Raw genomic sequence first — 20,106 nt, forward strand, 5'->3', positions numbered from 1 at the left:
CTGGCATTATGATTCACAAATAATGTTAGCCACACCCAGTTAATCTGAGATATGACTGAAATGTTTTCAATTTTAAAAGTATTATACAGCAACAAAGAACAAGTTTAACTTCACCATTCAAGTCTAACAAACGGAAAGGATATTTTCCATGGTTTCTTCTAATTAAGAACTTGAAAAGTTCATAAAGGCTATTGATTATGAAAATTTAGTTCCTTTATTAAAAAGGCCAGACCTTTAATATGAAATTTTAGATTTCTTTTTCAAATATTACTTAAAATTTTGAGGATATTAGCAGTTGGTCTCTTAAATTGGGGAGCAAATTATATGCATTTTAGGCCCAAATCACTAAATTGAATAGTACTTTGATCGATTCACTCATTCTTTCATTCAACGGTACTTATTGTGGGAATGTAAATTGGTACAGCCACTATGGAAAACAGTATGGAGGTACCCTAAAAACCTAAACTTACAGTTACCATATGATCCTGCAATCCTACTCCTGGGCATATATCTGGAGAAAACTATAATCCAAAAAGATACATGCACCACAATGTTCACTGCAGCACTATTTACAATAGCCAAGATATGGAAACAACCTAAATGTCCATCGTCAGATGAATGGATAAAGAAGATGTGGTACATACATACAATGGAAAATAGCCATAAAGAATGAAGTAATGCTATTTGCAGCAACATGTATGGACATAGAGGTTATCATACTAAGTGAAGTAAGCCAGACACAGAAAGACAAATATCATATGATGCCGCTTATATATGGAATCTAGAACAAAGAAAAAGATACAAATGAACTTATTTACAAACCAGAAATAGACCCACAGACATAGAAAACAAACCTGTGGTTACCAAAGAGGAAAAGGATGGGGGAGGGATAAATTAGGAGGTTGGAATTAATATATACACGCTACTATATATAAAATAGATCACCAACAAGGACCTACTATATACCACAGGGAACTATACTCATTACTTTATAATAACCTATAAGGGAAAAGAATCTGAAAAAGAATATATATATGTTCACTGTGCTGTAGACATGAACCTAGCACAATATTGTAAATCAACTATACTTCAATAAAACAAAAACAGTACTTATTGAATGCCTACCACATGTCAGGTATTATGACAGGTATTTAGTTAGGTACTGGACAACAGACTGAGAAAGTAGAAAAAGGCAAATGTGGTTCCACCCCTCCTGGAGCAAATAATGTAGCATGAAGACACAACTTCCAATAGAGTGTGATCATGTGACAGTGAGAGAATTACAGGGGACACAGTAGTATCCAGAAGAGAACTTAAGCTAGATTTGGTGTGGGATGGAGCTGGCAGCAAAGCCTTCCCAGAGGAAAGTGCATCTAAACTATAGTTGAAGGATTTAACCAACAGAAGGTTGGGGATGCTCTGGGCAGAGGTGCTCTCTCCATTCTTTTCCTCTAGGAAGAGCACATTTATAACGGAAGGGGAAGAGAGAGGTAGTGTATGGTTTGAGAAACTGAAGCAAATTTAGAAGTGTGGTAAGAGGTGAAGTGAGGCCAAATCACGCCAAGATTTTTAGGCTATCTTAAGGAAGCTGCACTTGATTCTTAGGCTGATGGGGAACAATTGAAGGGTTTAAATAAAGGAGTAAAAGAATCACATCTACATTTTACGGAAAAAAAAAAATCACACAGGTTACAATTTGGGAAACATGTTTTTAGAGAGTCAGACCAGAAACCAGAAGGCTGGTTAGGAGGCTTCTGCAAAAACCAAGGTGAAAGAGGGTGGCAGACTAGATCCTGGAAGTGGCAGTGGGGATGGTGAGAAGAGAAAGAATTTTAGAGAAGTTGAATCCTTTTTTCAGTAGTTGAAATAAACAGTACTCACTAAATTGGCTAATGTGAGTGTGTGGAGTTGGTGAAAATGAGGTTGTCAGGGAGATAACAGGCAGAGGAAGGGAGGCCTGGAGGACAGTGTGAAGCAGCGGCTAGAAGGATGAAGAAAAACAAAGTGTGGTGTCATGCAAACCAAATAAAAGGAATGGTTTATGAAAGAGGTAATGTCTTAGGAGCAAGAATAGTGTGTTGCTCACTCATGTGCCATCGCTATTTATCACGGTATGTGACGCTTCAGAGGTACATCACAAACATTTGTCAAATGAATGATTTAATTTAGTAGTACTGCTACATATAGGCAAGGACATGAGGCTGGGTTCTGGGATGATAAATATGTCCTGTATTACATATATAAATAAATATATATATATATATATATATATATATATAAAGCCTACCTTCAAAAAGTTCACAGAATAGTAAAAGGAGAAAGACATACATAATTATCCAGTATGTATGGTAATGAAAGAACTAAATAAAGCTTCAGATCAATAAAGATCCAGGTAGAATGTTAGGGGACAGTAAAGAAAAAAAGTGAATATTTCTGTAAGAATAGGGAAAAGTAGGGTCAAGAAAGAAGAGACTTGGAAATTTCAGGTGACTTGGTAAGAACAGTTTCATATGTGGCAAATCTGCTTTGATGAGGGGTGACATTTGCTATTGTAATTGTTTTCATGATTTCCAGAAATACAATGAATTACCACAGTATTGAAACTCATACATGCAGCATAAAAATCAATAAGAGGAGAACGCATATCTTTCAAATAAAATGACCTCATTATAGAATTAAGCTGTCTTACTTTTCTTTGCTACAGAAGACATTAACAAATTTGTGCATACTTAGAGTACTCCACAAATAAGTGCGCTTCAAGAAGGTTGTTTTAAGAAGCACTGACTATAATCTTACCTCATTTGCAAATGATAAACAGACTGCAATGTCTATGCTTTCCTTCTACAAGCAAGCTTTCTTATGAGAATGTAATCAAATTGCTCCATTGCTTAGCAACCACAGATAAAGAGCTAATAAGTCATGAGTCATGATTCTATGGGAACAATCTGCTGGTCAGTGGCATGATTTCAAGGCGGTTTAGATTCCTGCTGTGATGCTTTCAAACCAATATTGACACAAAGCATTAGAATAGATGAGTTAAAATGCAAATCCTCTCATAATCAATCGGATTGACCTATATGTAGTGTGATTTGGTCCACCCTGCTGCATCAGTCTGACAGTAGCATCTATAAATCAACATCAGAGTAAAAATAGCACACGAAAACGGATTCATAAGGAATTTTTGTTTTACCCATTTAGTTAAGCCACAGAGGAAGGCTCATTTAAACTAGTATGATGATAATGACTCCGATATTTATCTAACCAACAGGAAATCTTCTAAGGAAGAGGAAAAGTGGGTAGTGAGACATTTTTAGAAAATATTACCTGTAACCATTGTGACTGGTCATTGTGGCCGGAGGTCCAGGCATTCACTTTGCCCTGCTTGTCCAGCCGAGCTTTCCTTGGTTCCCAAGTGAACATGTCCATATTGAGAGTTCTGAAGATGCTGGAAGCAGTGATCTGATAGTCCTGTATGTGTCCTGATTTCATCCCCAGAGGCTCAGAACAGCCTGGAAGAAAATGAGAAGGGCTCTATGAGAAAAATAATTTATCATGCTGGGAAGTTTTCTGCATTCATTTTGGATAGGCAAGAGAAGATTAAGCATAATGCTATTCATTCCCCCAAAGAGAGAGCATCTAAATTCAAAAAAAGGCTATAATCAGAAATAAATCGGGAACAAAATCAAAAAACAAGATAACCAATTCAAGCTATTTTGTCTGAATATATTTTGGAAAAATTGAAAACAAGACAGACAATTCAAACTACTTTTCTGTGATAGATGATTTTGCAAAATGAAAGCAATGCTGAAATGCTCTCTCCTGTCTCATTACTGATAGCCTCATGACCGTTTCCCGATTTTCAAGAGTTTCATTTTGTCTTTAAAAATGGAACATTTTCTCAGAAAGGATATTTGGTTTTATTTGTTTTTGTAATACTGAAAATGAAAATTCCCTCAGTACAAAGTCATTTTCACAAACTGCTCCAATGGTATATTCTAAACTGGACAGCATTTGTCTTCCAAGAAACCTGTTAATCATTATCACTGATTCTTATAATACCAACATGGCTTCTTCTGGAAGATAGGAAACTAATATTTATTCAGCGTATACCATATACCTCACATTGTGCTAGTGTAGAATTTAAACTAACAGATAACAGAAAAAAAAATAAGCTAATTCTAGCAAAAACCATGAATGGACAAGACTTTTCATAAATTTTTATGTTTTAATCATACTCCATAACCTCTAGTATTGGAGATTTTTTGAAGATTTTCAAATCTGCCACATATATTTTCAGGTTTGACATGATACAAAATTTGGGTTTGTTTGTCCTTGAAAAATCTTGTATGTATGTATGTACATATATACAGTATTTCCCAATGTTGAATTGCAATTGTGACAAAATTACATTCACAAAGCTTGTAATGGAAAGTATGATTCTATTATCATAATAGCCAGAGTCTGAGTCTTCCATACGTAAAATTTTACCTTTTGGCCAAGGAACACACAGGTAAGTTTGATCATCAAGAAAGCCAAGATAAAATAGGAGACTTCTCTGAACAATGTCATCTCCTCATACTCTGCTAATGCCCTGCATACTAGCTGTGTGGCCTTGTACTCATTATTTAACCGCTTTGTGCCTCAGTCTTCTCATCTATTAAATGGTGATATAATCAAAATTATCTTAAAAAAACCTTCTAAGAAATTAGTTGATAAAATATTTAGAAACAGTGCTGGCATATAGCTAGCATTCAGTAAATATTAGCTATTTTTATTATCTCCATAAAGCTTATTCCAACAGATGACAGTATTAAGTCCCCAAATAAGCATACCAGTGAGTAGTAAAGAATATCCTATGATTGGCTGCAATTTCTGAAACTAGACCATTTTCAGTCCAGGCTCTAAGAGGGGTGGTTTAGAACTTTTCACTGATAAATATAATTCTTAATTACAATTACTTGCTTTCTGTCCTAGTCGATCTAGATCAAGTCTTCCTTCTTGAGGCTCCTCCATATGTGCCTTCACCTCCACCTTCTAGGAAATTCCTATCCTATGCAAACATGACAGAGACTGACATAGGGGGCTAGCCAATTGGATGTCTTAGCTCAAGTTTTGTTGAGTTGCAGGCATAGGAGACCTATACCCCAAGTTCCATGATATAAATAGTTTTAAATCCTAAATACAAATTCTGAAAAAGAAAAATTTCATGACAAAAATCTCAAAGATTTTAGAAAGTTCTAAAGTCTTAATAGCATGCTCTTTATCTTCAAGCAGTTCTAAGGTAACATGCATTGTCTGTATTATGGATTTCTGACTTTTTCTTCTGTTATCACCACCAGCCCCCCACCTTGCCACTGGAATCTTTGTACAACTGCTTGGCTTGCAGAAGAGACACAAAGGAAAGAGACACAAAGTTGCTTTTCTCCTTTTTGCGATGTAACACAGTTTTTGAAGTATTGGATAGAAAAGGCATACCTTTACTTTGACCATTTCTGCTTAGTTACAGAATTCATTTCATTACCCAGTCTGCTGTCTAGTACTCAGCCCAGAGGAAGTGCTGAATAATTTGTTCAAAGAATGAATGAATGTCTATTCTTCTACTAATTACGGTCATGATCCATTTCATTCTAAACATCTTAAATCATATCTCTTTCGAGAATTTAGGGGAATTTTCTTTGTAATTATCTGGAAAAAGATTAACTGCTATCTTCTAGGCAGGCTGAGAGCTCTTATAACAGTTTATTGAATACAATAAGGCAGCCTTGGGCTTTACAGTGTTGCACTGGATTGTGGGAAATAGTTTGGTACATTCTACTAATGTTTATTTCCAAGTGTTATAGCTAAACTCTGTCAATTTGCCTCACACCACCAATTTCCCTTTTCATCCATATGATTTTTTTTTTTTTTTTTTTTTGTGGTACGCGGGCCTCCGTCTGTTGTGGTTTCTCCCGTTGCGGAGCACAGGCCCCGGACGCGCAGGCTCAGCTGCCATGGCTCACGGGCCCAGCCGGTCCGCGGAACATGGGATCCTCCCAGACTGGTGCGCGAACCCGGGTCCCCTGCATCGGCAGGCGGACGCGCAACCACCGCACTACCAGGGAAGCCCCCCATATGATTTTATATGTATAAACTAACTCTTTTACCAACATGGAGAGCACCTGAACAAAATGAGGTATTAACAACAAAATTGATTATTTCTAAAGTGAGGTGGTGCCCTAGCTTTAAATTTTTATTAATTTTTTTGGCCACACCACAGGTCATGTGGGATCTTAGTTCCCCGACCAGGGATCAAACCTGTGCCCCCTGCATCGGGAGCACAGAGTCTTAACCACTGGACTGGCAGGGAAGTCCCACTGTTTTTTAAATTTTTATTTATTTATTTTTTCATAAGCATTCATTAAGAGATATTATTCTCTGCATACACTTTCAAAATCATTTTGTGGGGTTGGGAGATGAGGTATGGCTTCTTTTTGAAAACATAAAAATCCATAAAGGGTCAGGTGTAACCTCTTGTCAAACTTGAAAGTAAAATATATTCATATCTTAGGGGTGTAACTGTGCCATGTCTGAGAGACTAGCCCTCATGAATCAAAAGACTGAAAAATTGGGGAAGGCGATGTTGTAGCAACTAAAAAGCATGGGACGTAACAGCAAACTTCATCATACTGTGGCTTCCTCTTGATTGCTTTATGATGAATGACTTATGGATGACACTGGCCTGTGGTGATATAGTGACATGCAATATAAACACCGTGCAGCAATAATTCTGCTGAGATTTACTGGTAGTCAATAAGCCAGTTCAAATTACCAAAATAAGGAAAACATCCCCATTACGATAATTAATGGTACTAAAACTGTATGTTGATTGCTTCATAAAAGACACCCATATATAATATGAAAATGTGATTCTTAAAATATCAATAGATTCACTCATCTGCCCAAATGTCTCTAACTCCTTTGAATGTAATGGGTTCATTTAAAGTTTGGTTGTTTTTTAATAGGAAACTTTTCAAGGAAACTTCTGTTTCCTTGAAAATCATTCCCTTTCTTAACATCACAAATAAACCCAAGAAGGGAAATAGATAAAGTGTGCGTTTTAACCTATATGCAACATTTTGAAATGAATAAAAAGCTCTCAGTTGTCTCTTTGCAGGGATGTGTCCTATTTTTAACTAAATGGCACTTCTGTAAGTATGACAAAAGTCTCTCATACTTGGAGGTTACACTAAAAAGTGGGGCACACATGAATTTTTAGTTTTCTTAAAAACACAGTGGTTTGAACAAAATCTCAGGCCAAAGTGGCAAAGATAGTTTGTAAATGTTGATGATAGAAATATAAGAACAACCACCAAAAATGTAGCACAGTGAAATGCCAAGACAAGATTTTCTGTTTAGTTCAGAATCTAGCTAGATTGAAAGTGAATGACTGTGAGATCCACTCATAAAGTCTTCATCTTTATACCTAGTCCTGATGCTCCTGGAAGACAAGGATTATTTAAATCTGAGACCCTTGATAGATTATCTTTGTGTTCGAAAACCACTGTTCGTACAATAAGCAGGTTGTTAGATAAGAATGATCTAAGAATGAATTTATAGTAGCAATCTTGGTTGTAAAGTATTGTCTCCTTGGAAGCAATGATAAATTTACATGTTTCATAAAACCTAAAAAAAAAAAAAAGACAAAACTAAATTCTTATGGTAGATGTACAAAGATAAAGCTTACTTTTCTATGCCGTATAGCCTAAATGTAACTGCAATTTATGAGGTCAGGCAGATTCCAGTTTTTACTGAAATTCTGTCATAAAACATAAATCACAGTTACTATTAAAATCAAGAAGGCACATTTATATTTGACAAAAGTTTCCAATGAAAATTTGTTGTACTTTCTTTGACCACTCCAAGAAATACATTGCCCCTTCTACATTAATTCTATTCTGTAGCGTGTTTTAGAACTTGTTTATGTTCCTCTCTCTCTCTCTCTCTCATTGAACCAAGCCCTAGACATTTTGTAGCAGAAATGAACATCTATGAGTGTTGAAAAATTGCAAGTTAGTAACACACTACATACAAATGTACTTTTTTTTCCTTTAAAGAGAGTACAGAAATACATAATATGAGACTCACCTGACAGTTCACATCCAAGAAGCTCCATTCTCAAAGTGCAGTGTCTTCGACAAACTTGGGGATAGAGTCTCACATACTGAGCTTTTATGGGGGGCGTGAAAGAGTTAGCATAGGGTGTGTTGTTATCAACATTTCCACGGAACACCTATGAAAAGAGATAACATTGAGTTTAAAATTATTAATTGCAACAGCTTTTTAAAAAAACCTATTTTCATATATTGACCCTATATCCTACATACACAATGCAATCTCTCAAAGATTGGATTAAATAATCTAGGGGTTTGGAGCATTTAGAAAGCACCTTGCCATGGGAAGTGAATATAAATTCAATATTTAATACCTTTCTGCAACCTTAGTATTTTATTTTTCTTCTGTTGATGTAAATAAAATATAATGCTTATTTCCCTAAAAAAAAACAAACCTATAGACAGAATCCTCATTAAAGCTGTAAACCACTGTGACCTATGGCTTAATCTATACCCTACTATGATGGTCGTGTCAATTTAAGGCCATTCCTTCAGACTATCTTAATCTTTCAGCTTAATCTGGGACAGGGGTCTGTCTGCTCATTTTGCTACTAAGTAATTATAGTTTTTTTGTTTCATTTTGTTTTTAGCAACCAGTCTTCACTATTGCTTCCTGATCACTCAGTTTCTCTAATACTGTGATCAGATTTATGACATTTTAGGGTCTGATTCCTCAAGATTACTTCCTTATCAGTCTGTCCCAGATAAGAGACTCCTAATTCTTCATATATATCTCTAGTGAAAAGCTAATTTCTCTCTAAAAATTAAGTGCTAAAATGTGTTATTTTTAATTCCTTTAAATTTCACTCTCATTTTACCCTCTACATAACCTGGTAATCAGAAAACCTATTTAAATTCATTGAAGAAGGTAACTTAAAAAATCGTTCATAAAATATATGAGAGTCTAGTCTAATGACTCAGTTTTAAATGGAATGAGCTGCAGTGCTGATTTTTTTTTAATTAAAAATTGGGGGTAAAATTAATTTAAAAATTAGAAATATATGAAAAGGCAAAAGAGACATAGAATATTATATCCATTTCTTCTAAAATATTTTATTCTGCTAAATAACAAAATTTTCTTCCAATATGAAGTATATAAAGATATTTATGTTTTCTATAACTTGGTGTTTTTCTTTAAAAATCGTATTTTTTCTTTAAAAATAATAGTTTTGATCTGTATTTATTTGATTAAGGAGAGTGCTAATCTGTCAAAGCAATAAAATGAAATTGAAAGCTGACTGTTGTTAAAATAAAACTTAGGGCTTCCCTGGTGGCGCAGTTGTTGAGAGTCCGCCTGCCGATGAAGGGGACACGGGTTCGTTCCCCGGTCCGGGAAGATCCCACATGCCACGGAGCGGCTGGGCCCGTGAGCCATGGCCGCTGAGCCTGCGCGTCCGGAGCCTGTGCTCCGCAACGGGAGAGGCCACAACAATGAGAGGCCCGCGTACCGCAAAAATAAATAAATAAAAAATAAAACTTAATTCCATACACAGGACTATGCTAACCTTGTGATAAAGTGTTTATAGGACCACCAGTTAAAATCTGAGAAAGATTTAAAAGGTAGCTACTGTACATTGATAATTTGGGATAACACTGTACCCTTTCCACACCACTGGTCCAATTAAAAGAATAATATATTTATTTTCAACAGTGTAAGACTTCTGCTGAATATTCAGTAATCTTTTGGTAATCCATGATCATTTATGGGAGTTTACTTTCAAATTAATAATGTCATATAAGTCTTACCATATCCTCATTGGTGCCTTTCACTGTGTACATTGCCCAAGTCTTTCCATCATTACTATAGGCAATTTTGTAGGATTTTGTATACTCTGGGCTTCCAATCCTCTTGGCTCCTTGAGTAATCACACCAGTAACTCTCATTTTTCTTTGTAAATTTATCTGAGGAGACAAGGCATAATCAACTATAATTTCATTGCTTTCAGGATAACGATGCTGATGATATCAAATTTGAAAATGGAACATTTTTATTTATTAGTAAAGATTTTAAATAATACAAAATAAGCATATACCAAGCTTAGCTTCAAAATGTCTTTCTCTGATGGTATACTTTTTTTTTTTTTAAGTAAAGCAATATGTAGGAACAAGATTTGAAAAGGGCAATGTGTCCCCAAAATATAAGTACTGAAAGCATTTGGTTGATTATGATATGTAAGTATGAGTTAGCAAAGTGAAAAATGAGAATGTTATCTTCTCAAAATAACCTCAATGACATTACTATGAAACTAATGTCAATATAACTGTTAATGTGTCTCAACTGCTTTAGCCTTCAAGAAATTTCCATTAAAATAAAACATGCAAACCTCTTTGAGAACTTTGAGTATTAGAATAAGAAAAGGTAAAGACAACAGTGATGGCAAAAAACAAGTACAAAAGCATCTTCAGCTTCTCAATCTTTATACTGTAGTCTCTGCTATGGGTTGTGTAAGTACACACTGGTCATGGAGGGTTTTTCACCAAATACTTCTCATTTCATTATATGGAGATGTTCTGATATTTTGTCCCCTTTCCAAATCACCCTACAATAGTTTGCTGCAGCATAACTGTCACCTAATAAATTTTTCAACATTTTTCCCATATTTAAATAGAAATCTCCTTTTGACACAACATAATCATTCATTAAACGCTACCATGTAAGAAAAATACTTTCTTCATATATGGGAAAACATTAAAAATTGTTCTATTCACTTTAAAATGCCTCTATGATGTCTATAAAATCTTAAGCTCAGTAGAAAGGTACTGTTTCAATGTTCTTGACAAATCGCTATAAAGCTCTCCTCTCCACCAATTACAAATCAGAATAATTTAAATCTGTTATACTATAATATTGTTAATAATTCAGAGACCATTTCCTGAGAAAAACAGAAAATCTTCAGATTCATGTAAGTGATAAGGATTTTCCACTCTCTGATGGGACTATAAGAGTTAACATTTGAAATGGCGGAGGATGTGCAAGAAGAAACCAGCGCCTCCAGAATCATTGTTTTTATATGATTAAAGACATGTCATACATTTAAAAAGTCAAAAATTGGAACTATGAAAGCAATCATTAAAGAGTTCCCACCCCAGACAAACACTGTGACTCATTAAAAGACCTACAATGTTTTATTTCCCTGGATTTATAGATTTTAAATGTGTTAATGTGTTAAGGGCAATCCTGAATCCTGCATGTAGCCAGTGCCCTTTCAAGCTTCTGAAAGTTTGCTAACATGGCACGGTCCACCTTCCTCTCTATTCTGAGTTTCCCTAAGTCACATCTTCCCTCTCTGATGGTTCTTCCCCAACTAGTGCTCATAAAACGAGTCTCTGTCTTACTCATATATAAAGAAAATCTGGAATTTGGATGAGTTAAAGAAGTGGGGTGGATGGTCCCCAGCCTCTGACTGGCGAGCATGCCCATGTTTCACTCTTGTAAAGCAAACCTATAAACAACATCTTTGTTTTTAAATTCTGGGCCTGTGGTTCCTTTTTTCTTCAACAGTGCAAAGTGAGTTGACTCATATATCTGATTTTGCTTTTCTCATTTTAATACTTAGACATCAAAATTACTGACATGAATACATTTGATGTCCCATTCTTGTTTGGAGGTACAAATAAAAGAATACTCCCCATGAAGGTAAATTTTACTTATTACTCTTTTATCTCAATTAATTCTCTAAGGGTGATTTTGTAATTTTAACTGTGAGATTTGGTAAAGGTAACCTCTGAAAGAAACTCTCTGTATGTTAGGTAAATGAGCACATTGCTATGAAAGAGCCATATTCTTCCACTATCATAGGTATAGCGTTCTTTTTTCAAATGGAGACTCTTCATAGTCTAAACCTTTCTAATATATATAACATAAACAGTGGACACTATGAATCATGTTTCCTCCCATTTTGGAAGCCAAATTCCACACTTGATACTGCTGAACATTCCTTTTTCATTATCTTTTATCTTGTAGATGGCCAAATTATCTCTGCTAGAGTTTGAGCTGATGAGCTGTAGACTAATTTTCTGAAGCTTAAATTATGTAACAATCAAAAAATGAAAATTTGAGTACATGTTTCTAAGTCATATCAGAAATGATGTTTTAAAAGATTCCTGTTTGCTCTAATATTTACAAGCTCTGAATATATATATCTCAAGGAGCTGGGATTCCAGAGAGTAAACAGCACCCAACTTGGGTGGTATCTACTTTTAGTAGGTATTTGTAATTAAATATCAGTACTGTTTTCATCAAATAAAAAATAACAACCAAAAAGTGATTCATAGAATACTGGTTCAGGGATTATTAGCAATTACTAGGTTTTAGGCTTTTGAGTTCTCCTGTATCTAGCATTATTAAACTTGGAATAATAAGGGATTCATATATAAAAGAGCTAAGATTTCACTGTCATAGTCATACACAAATTTAATACCAGGAATCTATATTACTGTGAGAAATAAACTAAACCTTGGGAGAAGGTTATCACATGATTTTAAAAACATCTCTACCACAAAACTTGCTGCAAGTAATCCCCTTTCATCCCACTCCAGCATTATTTTGTGATCTCTTTGTAAAATAACATCAGCTAAAAGTTGATCTGACTTCTGTTTATTCTGCCTGTATGAAGGTGTAAATAAACTAAAGGTCTACTAAAGGGGATTATATCAGAAATTCCAAAATTACTCCCTGTGACCTTGATAGATGTTTGGATATGCAATAAAATATTTTCATTTATTTATCTGGTTTCAGAGAAATTACTGTTCCACTGGGTAGTAGGTATACTGCATGTCCTTAAAAAAACAAAAGTACTTTCTAAGGTGTTTTGAGTGAACTGTTTTCCCTGCATTAATGTAAATATTAAGATATGTAATCTGGATCTAGAATGCCTAGAACCCAGGCAAAGGCCAGGCAGAAGGCAGCAAAAGACTGACAGTTTCGGCCCTGGCTTTTGCCACTTCCCACCAATATATCTTGAACAACTTGTCTAAGCTTTCTGAAATTTAATTTCCTCCCTAGTAAAATGGATTTTAATAGAATTCTTACATGTGAAAATTACATGATATAATGCATGTAGAAATTTAATAACACCTGCCACCCAGAAAGCTCTGTGGTTGCCTTTTGGGTTGATTTTTAGTTTTTGTTGTTCTTTAAATGAAAAGGGGCATTCCTTTTCTGTGTTCTGCCCTTATATGAGCTAATAATCATAATAACCATATGAAAAAAACTTTGAAATCAACTTCCAAAGATATGTACTAATAAGATATTTAGGGCTATAATGTTTAAGTGTGTGTGTGTGTGTGTGTGTGTGTGTGTGTGTAAATCTAACCATTAGATTCAACATGGGGGAAAAGGGGAAATTAATGGGTATCTGACAGGTGGCAGGTTAAGATTTCAAAAAAATTTTTAAAAATCCCTAAAAAGATAAAGGAGTTTTTGAAACATAAGACAGAAACAAGCATCTAAATAATAAAATAATAAAAACCAATTGGAAATACTGAGAATAAAATATATAAAGTTAAATAAAGTTTAAAGTGAAGCTGAACAAGTTCCCAATGGGGTGACTTCAAGCAAAGAGTCATAGTTGAAGAATAAATTAGTGAGCAGAAAGATAGGTTATGAAACCCTTTCTAAAAGGCGATGGGATAAAGATATTGCCCATATTGGCAGATGATATAACAATTTACTTTGAAAATTCAAGAGAAGTAACAAATAATAAAAACTAATTAAAAAGTTCTGCAAGTTTGCTTAATATAAGATCAGCATATAATTAATCGGGGCTTCCCTGGTGGCACAGCGGTTAAGAATCTGCCTATCAATGCAGGGGACATGGGTTTGAGCCCTGGTCCGGGAAGATCCCACATGCTGCGGAGCAACTAAGCCCGTGCGCCACAACTACTGAGCCTGAACTCTAAAGCCCGCGAGCCACAGCTACTGAGCCCACGTGCCACAACTACCGAAGTCTAAACGCCTAGAGCCCGTGCTCCGCAACAAGAAGAGCCACCGTGATGAGAAGCCTGAGCACCGCAACGAAGAGTAGTCCCCGCTCGCCACAACTAGAGAAAGCCGGCGCCCAGCAACAAAGACCCAACCCAGCCAAAAATTAATTAATTAATTTTAAAAAACATATAATTAATCTATATCAGCAATTATCAAAGGAAAATGTAATATAAATAATCAAAATAGTGTGACACTGGCACATGTAAAGGCAGACTGAGCAATAAAACAGAAGAGAAAAATCAATAAATAGACCCCAGTAGGTAAGGAAATTTTGTATATGAAATAAGTGATATTCAAATTAGTGGAGAAAAGATGGAATATTCAATAACTGGATTGGGACAATTTGGTAGACACCTTAAATAAATAAATTTAGATCAGTATCTGTCATTTTATCCCAGAATAAATTCCAGGTAAATTAAACACTCAAATGAAAAAAAAGAAAGAAGGAAGGAAAGAAACCACAAAGGACAGAGGAAATGTAGAATTAAGAATACTCTCAGAGATAAAAATGACTTTCTAATCATGGTTTTACAAATGTTATTCTATTAAACTAAAATTTTCTTTAAAAAGCAAAATAAAGTCAAAATACAAATGACAAACTGGGATTCATATTTTTATCAGAGCACAGGATTAATCAAAAAAATTAGATCTTACAAATTAATAGGTAAAGCACAGACAACCTAAGAGGAAAAAAATGGGCAAAGGATTTCATTAGTTGACATCTAAGGAAATATATATGGATATTAAACATATGAAAAGATACTCAATCTTATTCATGTAAATTGAATTAAATCTACCCCAGAGTACTATAATTCACCTTTTACATGAGCAAAAAGCAAAAAAAAAAAAAAAAAAAAAAAAAAATTATTATATGGTATTAGCAAAAGTGTAAAGAAATAGGCAAGCATGTACATTCGTGGTGGGAGTATAAATGACACAGTCTTTTATGAAGGGCAATCTAGTGACTTGAAACAAAATGACAAATGCACATTTTCTTAAACTCTGCAATTTCATTCTAGGAATGTAGCCTACAAGTATAATCACACATAGACAAAATGATATAGGTACAAAGTTGTTCCCTGCAGCACTATGTATAATATAACACAATTTCAAGCAACTTAAAATGTCTGTCAATAGGGGTCTAAGCCATTTCATTATGGAGAAGTCCAGAAAATGAATACAATTCAGTTGTAAAACTAAAGAACAGGAATGAAGGAGCGGGGAGGGGACAGGGAGAGAGGAGAGAAAGAGAGGAGATCTTAGCATACGATTTAAGAAATTACTGCTTTCAAGTTTTGGTGTGGTATCAAAGAAGAGGATCTACAATTATCTGGAAATTATGTGAAAAGAGTACAAAGACTTTAGTAACAGGACAGTGTGCACTGCATACTCCTCTTTACTGTAAAGGGCAAATAATAAATATACATATTTTCTTGTACATAATTATAATGCCTGAAAGCAAAAATAAGAAACTGGTTAACAATGGTTTCAAAAGGAGGTAAACAGATATCTGGAAGAGAGAATTAGGACGAAGAATTTTTACTATACTCTTTTGTGTCTTTTGAAGCTTCTAATTTGTAGATGTCTTACCTATTCAAAATACAAATACAATTAGAGTAAAAAAAATAAGATGTTATTTATAATACCACAGTAATTATAAAATATCTAGAAATTAACCTCAAAAATAATTAATATGACATGGAGAATATTTTTAAACTAAAGGACATTATAGAAGACCAGTATAAATTTTAATGGATGAGACGATATAATAAATTTATTCCCTCAATTTTGTTTGTAAATTCTGTGCAGTTTTCATCAAAATTCAGAAAAAAACTATTTGCCATGATAAATTTATTCTAAAAATCTATACTTTTTATTTTAAATTATACATTGAAAAATAAACTTTCATTAATAGATAGCTAAATGAATCTTGAAAAAGATGTAACAAAATGGGGAAAATCTGCCATGTATTAAGACATTACAAGACCATTTTAATTAAAAATAATGTGGTGCTAACACATAGAAAAATATCCATGCAAATCGGAAAGGGGATCCAGGAAGAGTCCCCCATATATATTCACACTTGAGGCAGCACTACAAGCCAGTGGAGAAAGGATAGATTATTTAGTAAATGGTGTTGAGAGAATTGATTCTCTATATAGAGAGAAATGAAGTTGGATTGGAATGTACTGAAGACCGAATGTGAAAAGTAGCACTATTCATCTAACAGAAGAAAATGTAGAAATATAATTTTTGTGACCTCAGAGTTGAAGAAGCTGTTCTTTTTTTTTTACTTATTCTATCATTTATTGAGGAAAAAGTTTTACATATTAGGGTGAAGCAGTAGAAAGCAGTGACTCGGAACCCCATCATTTCCAGCCTCATGTAGCCAAGAGAACAAGCCTTCCTTTAAGAAGACCAGAAAAGCACAAATGTGAAGGAAAAATGGAATTGGCTCCCCAAAGAAATTAAAGCTTTCTGTTCAGCCAAGTACATAGTTGGGTAAGGGTAATAGAAAGGTGACAGCCTGGGAGAAGATATTTGTAATGTCAAAAGCTGGCAGGCTTATTTAGTGCACTAGTTCTATACTTTTAGGTCTCAAGACTCCTTTACTCTCAAAAATTATTGAGGGCTTCAAAGAGAAAATACACTGATACCTGACATTGTGGGATATATATATCAATGCTTATAATGTTAGAAACTAAAATTGACAAATTTTAGAAATATTTATTAATTTTTAAAATTAATAACTTTATTAAAATAGTAAAATAATTGATTAATTAATTAAAACTAAGAGTAACAAACCAATTACATTTTAACGTAAACTCCATAATTTTGTAAAATAATAAATTGTCCAAAGCCAAAATTTTACTGGGGAGAGGTTATTTTACATTTCTGTAAATCTCTTTAAAATCTGATTTAAGAGAAGATAAGTAGGTTCTCATATTTATTTTCTACATCAAATCTACTGCAAAATATTTTTTGGCTGAAGTATGAAGAAAATCCAGCTTCACACTGATATGTAGTTGGAAAAAGGAGTATTTTAATAACCTTTCCAGATAAGTGTTTATATTCTTCTTTGCTACCACATCAGAACTTGACAAGAAACGGTTTCTTAAATTTAAGTTGCAGTGTGGAATCTGAAATCTACCAGTGAACTTCTCATATTCGTTATGTTAAAATCCATTGGTTTATCTTGCACTTTGAATGGGTCTTTTACCCATGCACGGTTTTGTAAAAAAATTATATAATAACAAAGTCACATTCATGAATATCACCACCAATTTCATTAAAAAATCTTAAAACACTGGAAGCTCTCAAGCTCACTCTGGCAGTTACATTTTTTCCAAAATTCTAATTTTCCCTTGAAATTTCAAGTTATATCTAGCAACAAATAGTCAGTTGTTTTTCTTAATGTGGCAGGACTACTTTGTTCATTTTCAAGAAAATATCTGCTAAATATCCAGGTATGAATAGTCATGGTTTGTCAGTTGTTCTCTGAAGTAAACATAATATTCAAATAAGGAGGGGGTAGTTCAGCTTGCGAATCACACAGTCTCCCAAGTGCTTTTCCTCGAGATCATCCTCATTGTTCAGTACTCAGCAGAAGTGCTTTATGTGTGATTCCCATGTCATCATGCAGAATATTAAAGACATGCCCAACATCGGCATTTAATAAAATTAATGATCGTTACTGTTTCATCAAGGACATTCTTAAATGAGCTGGAGTTTTCTTTTGTTTTTGGCCTCCAGCGTGTGCATAATGGGGGTGAATACAAAGACTACTAGTACAGTTTGATGCTACTGTCTTGATTTGTGCTAAGGCTCCAGCAATTTTACTCACCATTGTTCTGTGGCAACAGTACAAATGTCAACACAGTGAAGATGGCAAAGAAAATCTTATAATTATTATGGAAATAGTGTTGACCTGTGAACTTCCTGGATGGGACTTTGGGGGTCCCTGCCTCCACAAGACATATGGGTACTTCAAGTTCAGTTGAGAACTACCGATGTGAAATATACAAGGGGTTATTACACACACACACACACACACACACACACACACACACACACTCTCCAAAGAGATGAAAAAAACAACAGGAAACGGAGCAAAGCATATTAAAGGGCAATTCAGAGAAAAGGAAATGCCAATAGTTAAATTTTCACTATTAATTAAATAAATGCAAATTAAATAAAAAGAGCAATTTATAGCCAACAACGTATAGCCAGAATGGCAAAACAAAAAACATGAGATGATATCAAGTATTGCTGAAGTATTCCTCTGCTGATGGCGGGAATTGTTATTAAAATTAACCTATTCCTGGGTATTCCTCCCCCCACCCCGCAAATTTCTGCATAGGTGCTCAATGAGAAATGCACACATATTTATTGTAGAATTTTTTATGTTAGCAAAGAAGGGCAGCTTAAGTGACTATCCCTAGAGGAATAGAGATTTAAAATATAAAATGTATGTGTGCACATGCATGTGTCTGTGTGTGCTTTTGCACACATACACAAAAGCATACATTCTGAGAGTCAGAAGTGATGAACTGGATTCATACATAGCCATCTAAAAACATAAGAATGTGGAAAAAAACAGAATGAAATATACACAACACCATTTATGTAAATTGAAAAACAAACACATATACAACATAACGTCATGCACTTTCCAATAATTCATGTGTCTAAATCAACCCCGGAAAGGTGAAATGAAAGATTACACATCAACTCTTCTAGGCTGAGTTTCTATAAGAGAAGAGGAATGAGACAGAAGGTGGGGAATGAGTAACAGTGCCAGGAAATAAGGAGGTTCATCCTCAAATCAGTGTTGGCAAAAGATATTCAAAGTGGGGGAAGGGATCATTGGTTCCTCTCATTTCCTCCTCTGTTCTCAAGGAAAAGGACTTAAGTATGGCAATCTGATATAAGAGTACCATTACATACAAAAGTATTTTCCGAGACTCATTCTCCAGTATAAAATACAGTGCCGTAAGCATTTCAAGCATACTTATTGTATAATAACATATTTAAAATTATTTATAGTTGTACTTTAGGCAAAAGCTAGTATTAAATAAGCAATTAGCTTTAAAAGTAGCTTTATGAATAGCTAATTGTTTTTCTCTACCTCAACCTAGAAGTTGTGATACACCTAAGTAATGCATTCCAGTGTGGGTCTGACTGGTAACTGGTATCACTACATAAAAACAATATGAACATAAAATGTAAACAAATACAGCTTGCCAAAAGGAACTACTTTCTTATTTTATTAAACTGAAAAAAAAGCTTTCAGTTTTTTAAATGTTGTAATACTTGGGAAGTGGAAGAGGAAGACTTCCTTTTTGAAGAAAAGGAAACGTTTGCCAATTGAAGATTGTTAAAAGATAAACTGAAGCATATTAAAAATTTTAAGAGTTTATTTGATCAAAAAGTGATTTGAATGGGGCAGCACCAAACAAGAAGTGGTTAAGAGTGTTCCACAAACAGGAGCTTGGGGGAGACTTACAGAGAAGAGGGGGAAGCAAAGCAAAGAAATTATCTGATTAGCTATATCTTAAGGAGTTGCATCATTTGGGAAAGCCTAGTTGGCTGTTTGTGATTGGCTGTCCTTAGGTTTCCATTTCTTAACCTTGAGGAATTTACAGGCTTAGGTCTGTGTTTGCCTATGTAGGCTGCTAAGGCATTAAAGTCAACTCAGTCTAAAATATATAAACAGCACATACAACTCAATATCAAAAACACCAAACAACCCAATCAAAAAATGGGCAGAAAACCTGAATACATAGAAGAAACGCAAATGGCTAACAGGCACATGGAAAGATGCTCAACATCACTAATTATTAGAGAAATGCAAATCAAAACAACAATGAGATATCATCTCATACCTGTCAGAATGGCTATCATCAAAATGTCTACAGATAACAAATGTTGGCAAGGATTTGGAGAAAAGAGAACCCTTTCGATGGGAAT

At 34.5% G+C, this 20,106-nt stretch overlaps 1 protein-coding gene across 3 annotated transcripts in view; it reads right to left on the reverse strand.

The window, feature by feature from the left end:
* EDIL3 (EGF like repeats and discoidin domains 3) overlaps nucleotides 1-20,106 on the reverse strand; it is a 439,520-nt gene that overhangs the window by 112,669 nt on the left and 306,745 nt on the right. For all 3 annotated transcript variants that reach the window (XM_007130595.4, XM_007130594.4, XM_055086648.1), the window contains 3 exons: nucleotides 9,897-10,052; nucleotides 8,125-8,269; nucleotides 3,325-3,509 (listed from right to left, as the gene is read on the reverse strand). In XM_007130595.4, coding sequence (XP_007130657.1) covers nucleotides 3,325-3,509; nucleotides 8,125-8,269; nucleotides 9,897-10,052 — 486 coding nt within the window. The remainder of the gene's footprint in view (nucleotides 1-3,324; nucleotides 3,510-8,124; nucleotides 8,270-9,896; nucleotides 10,053-20,106) is intronic.

Source organism: Physeter macrocephalus, chromosome 8, assembly GCF_002837175.3.
Source record: "Physeter macrocephalus isolate SW-GA chromosome 8, ASM283717v5, whole genome shotgun sequence".
NCBI classification, from domain to species: domain Eukaryota; kingdom Metazoa; phylum Chordata; class Mammalia; order Artiodactyla; family Physeteridae; genus Physeter; species Physeter macrocephalus.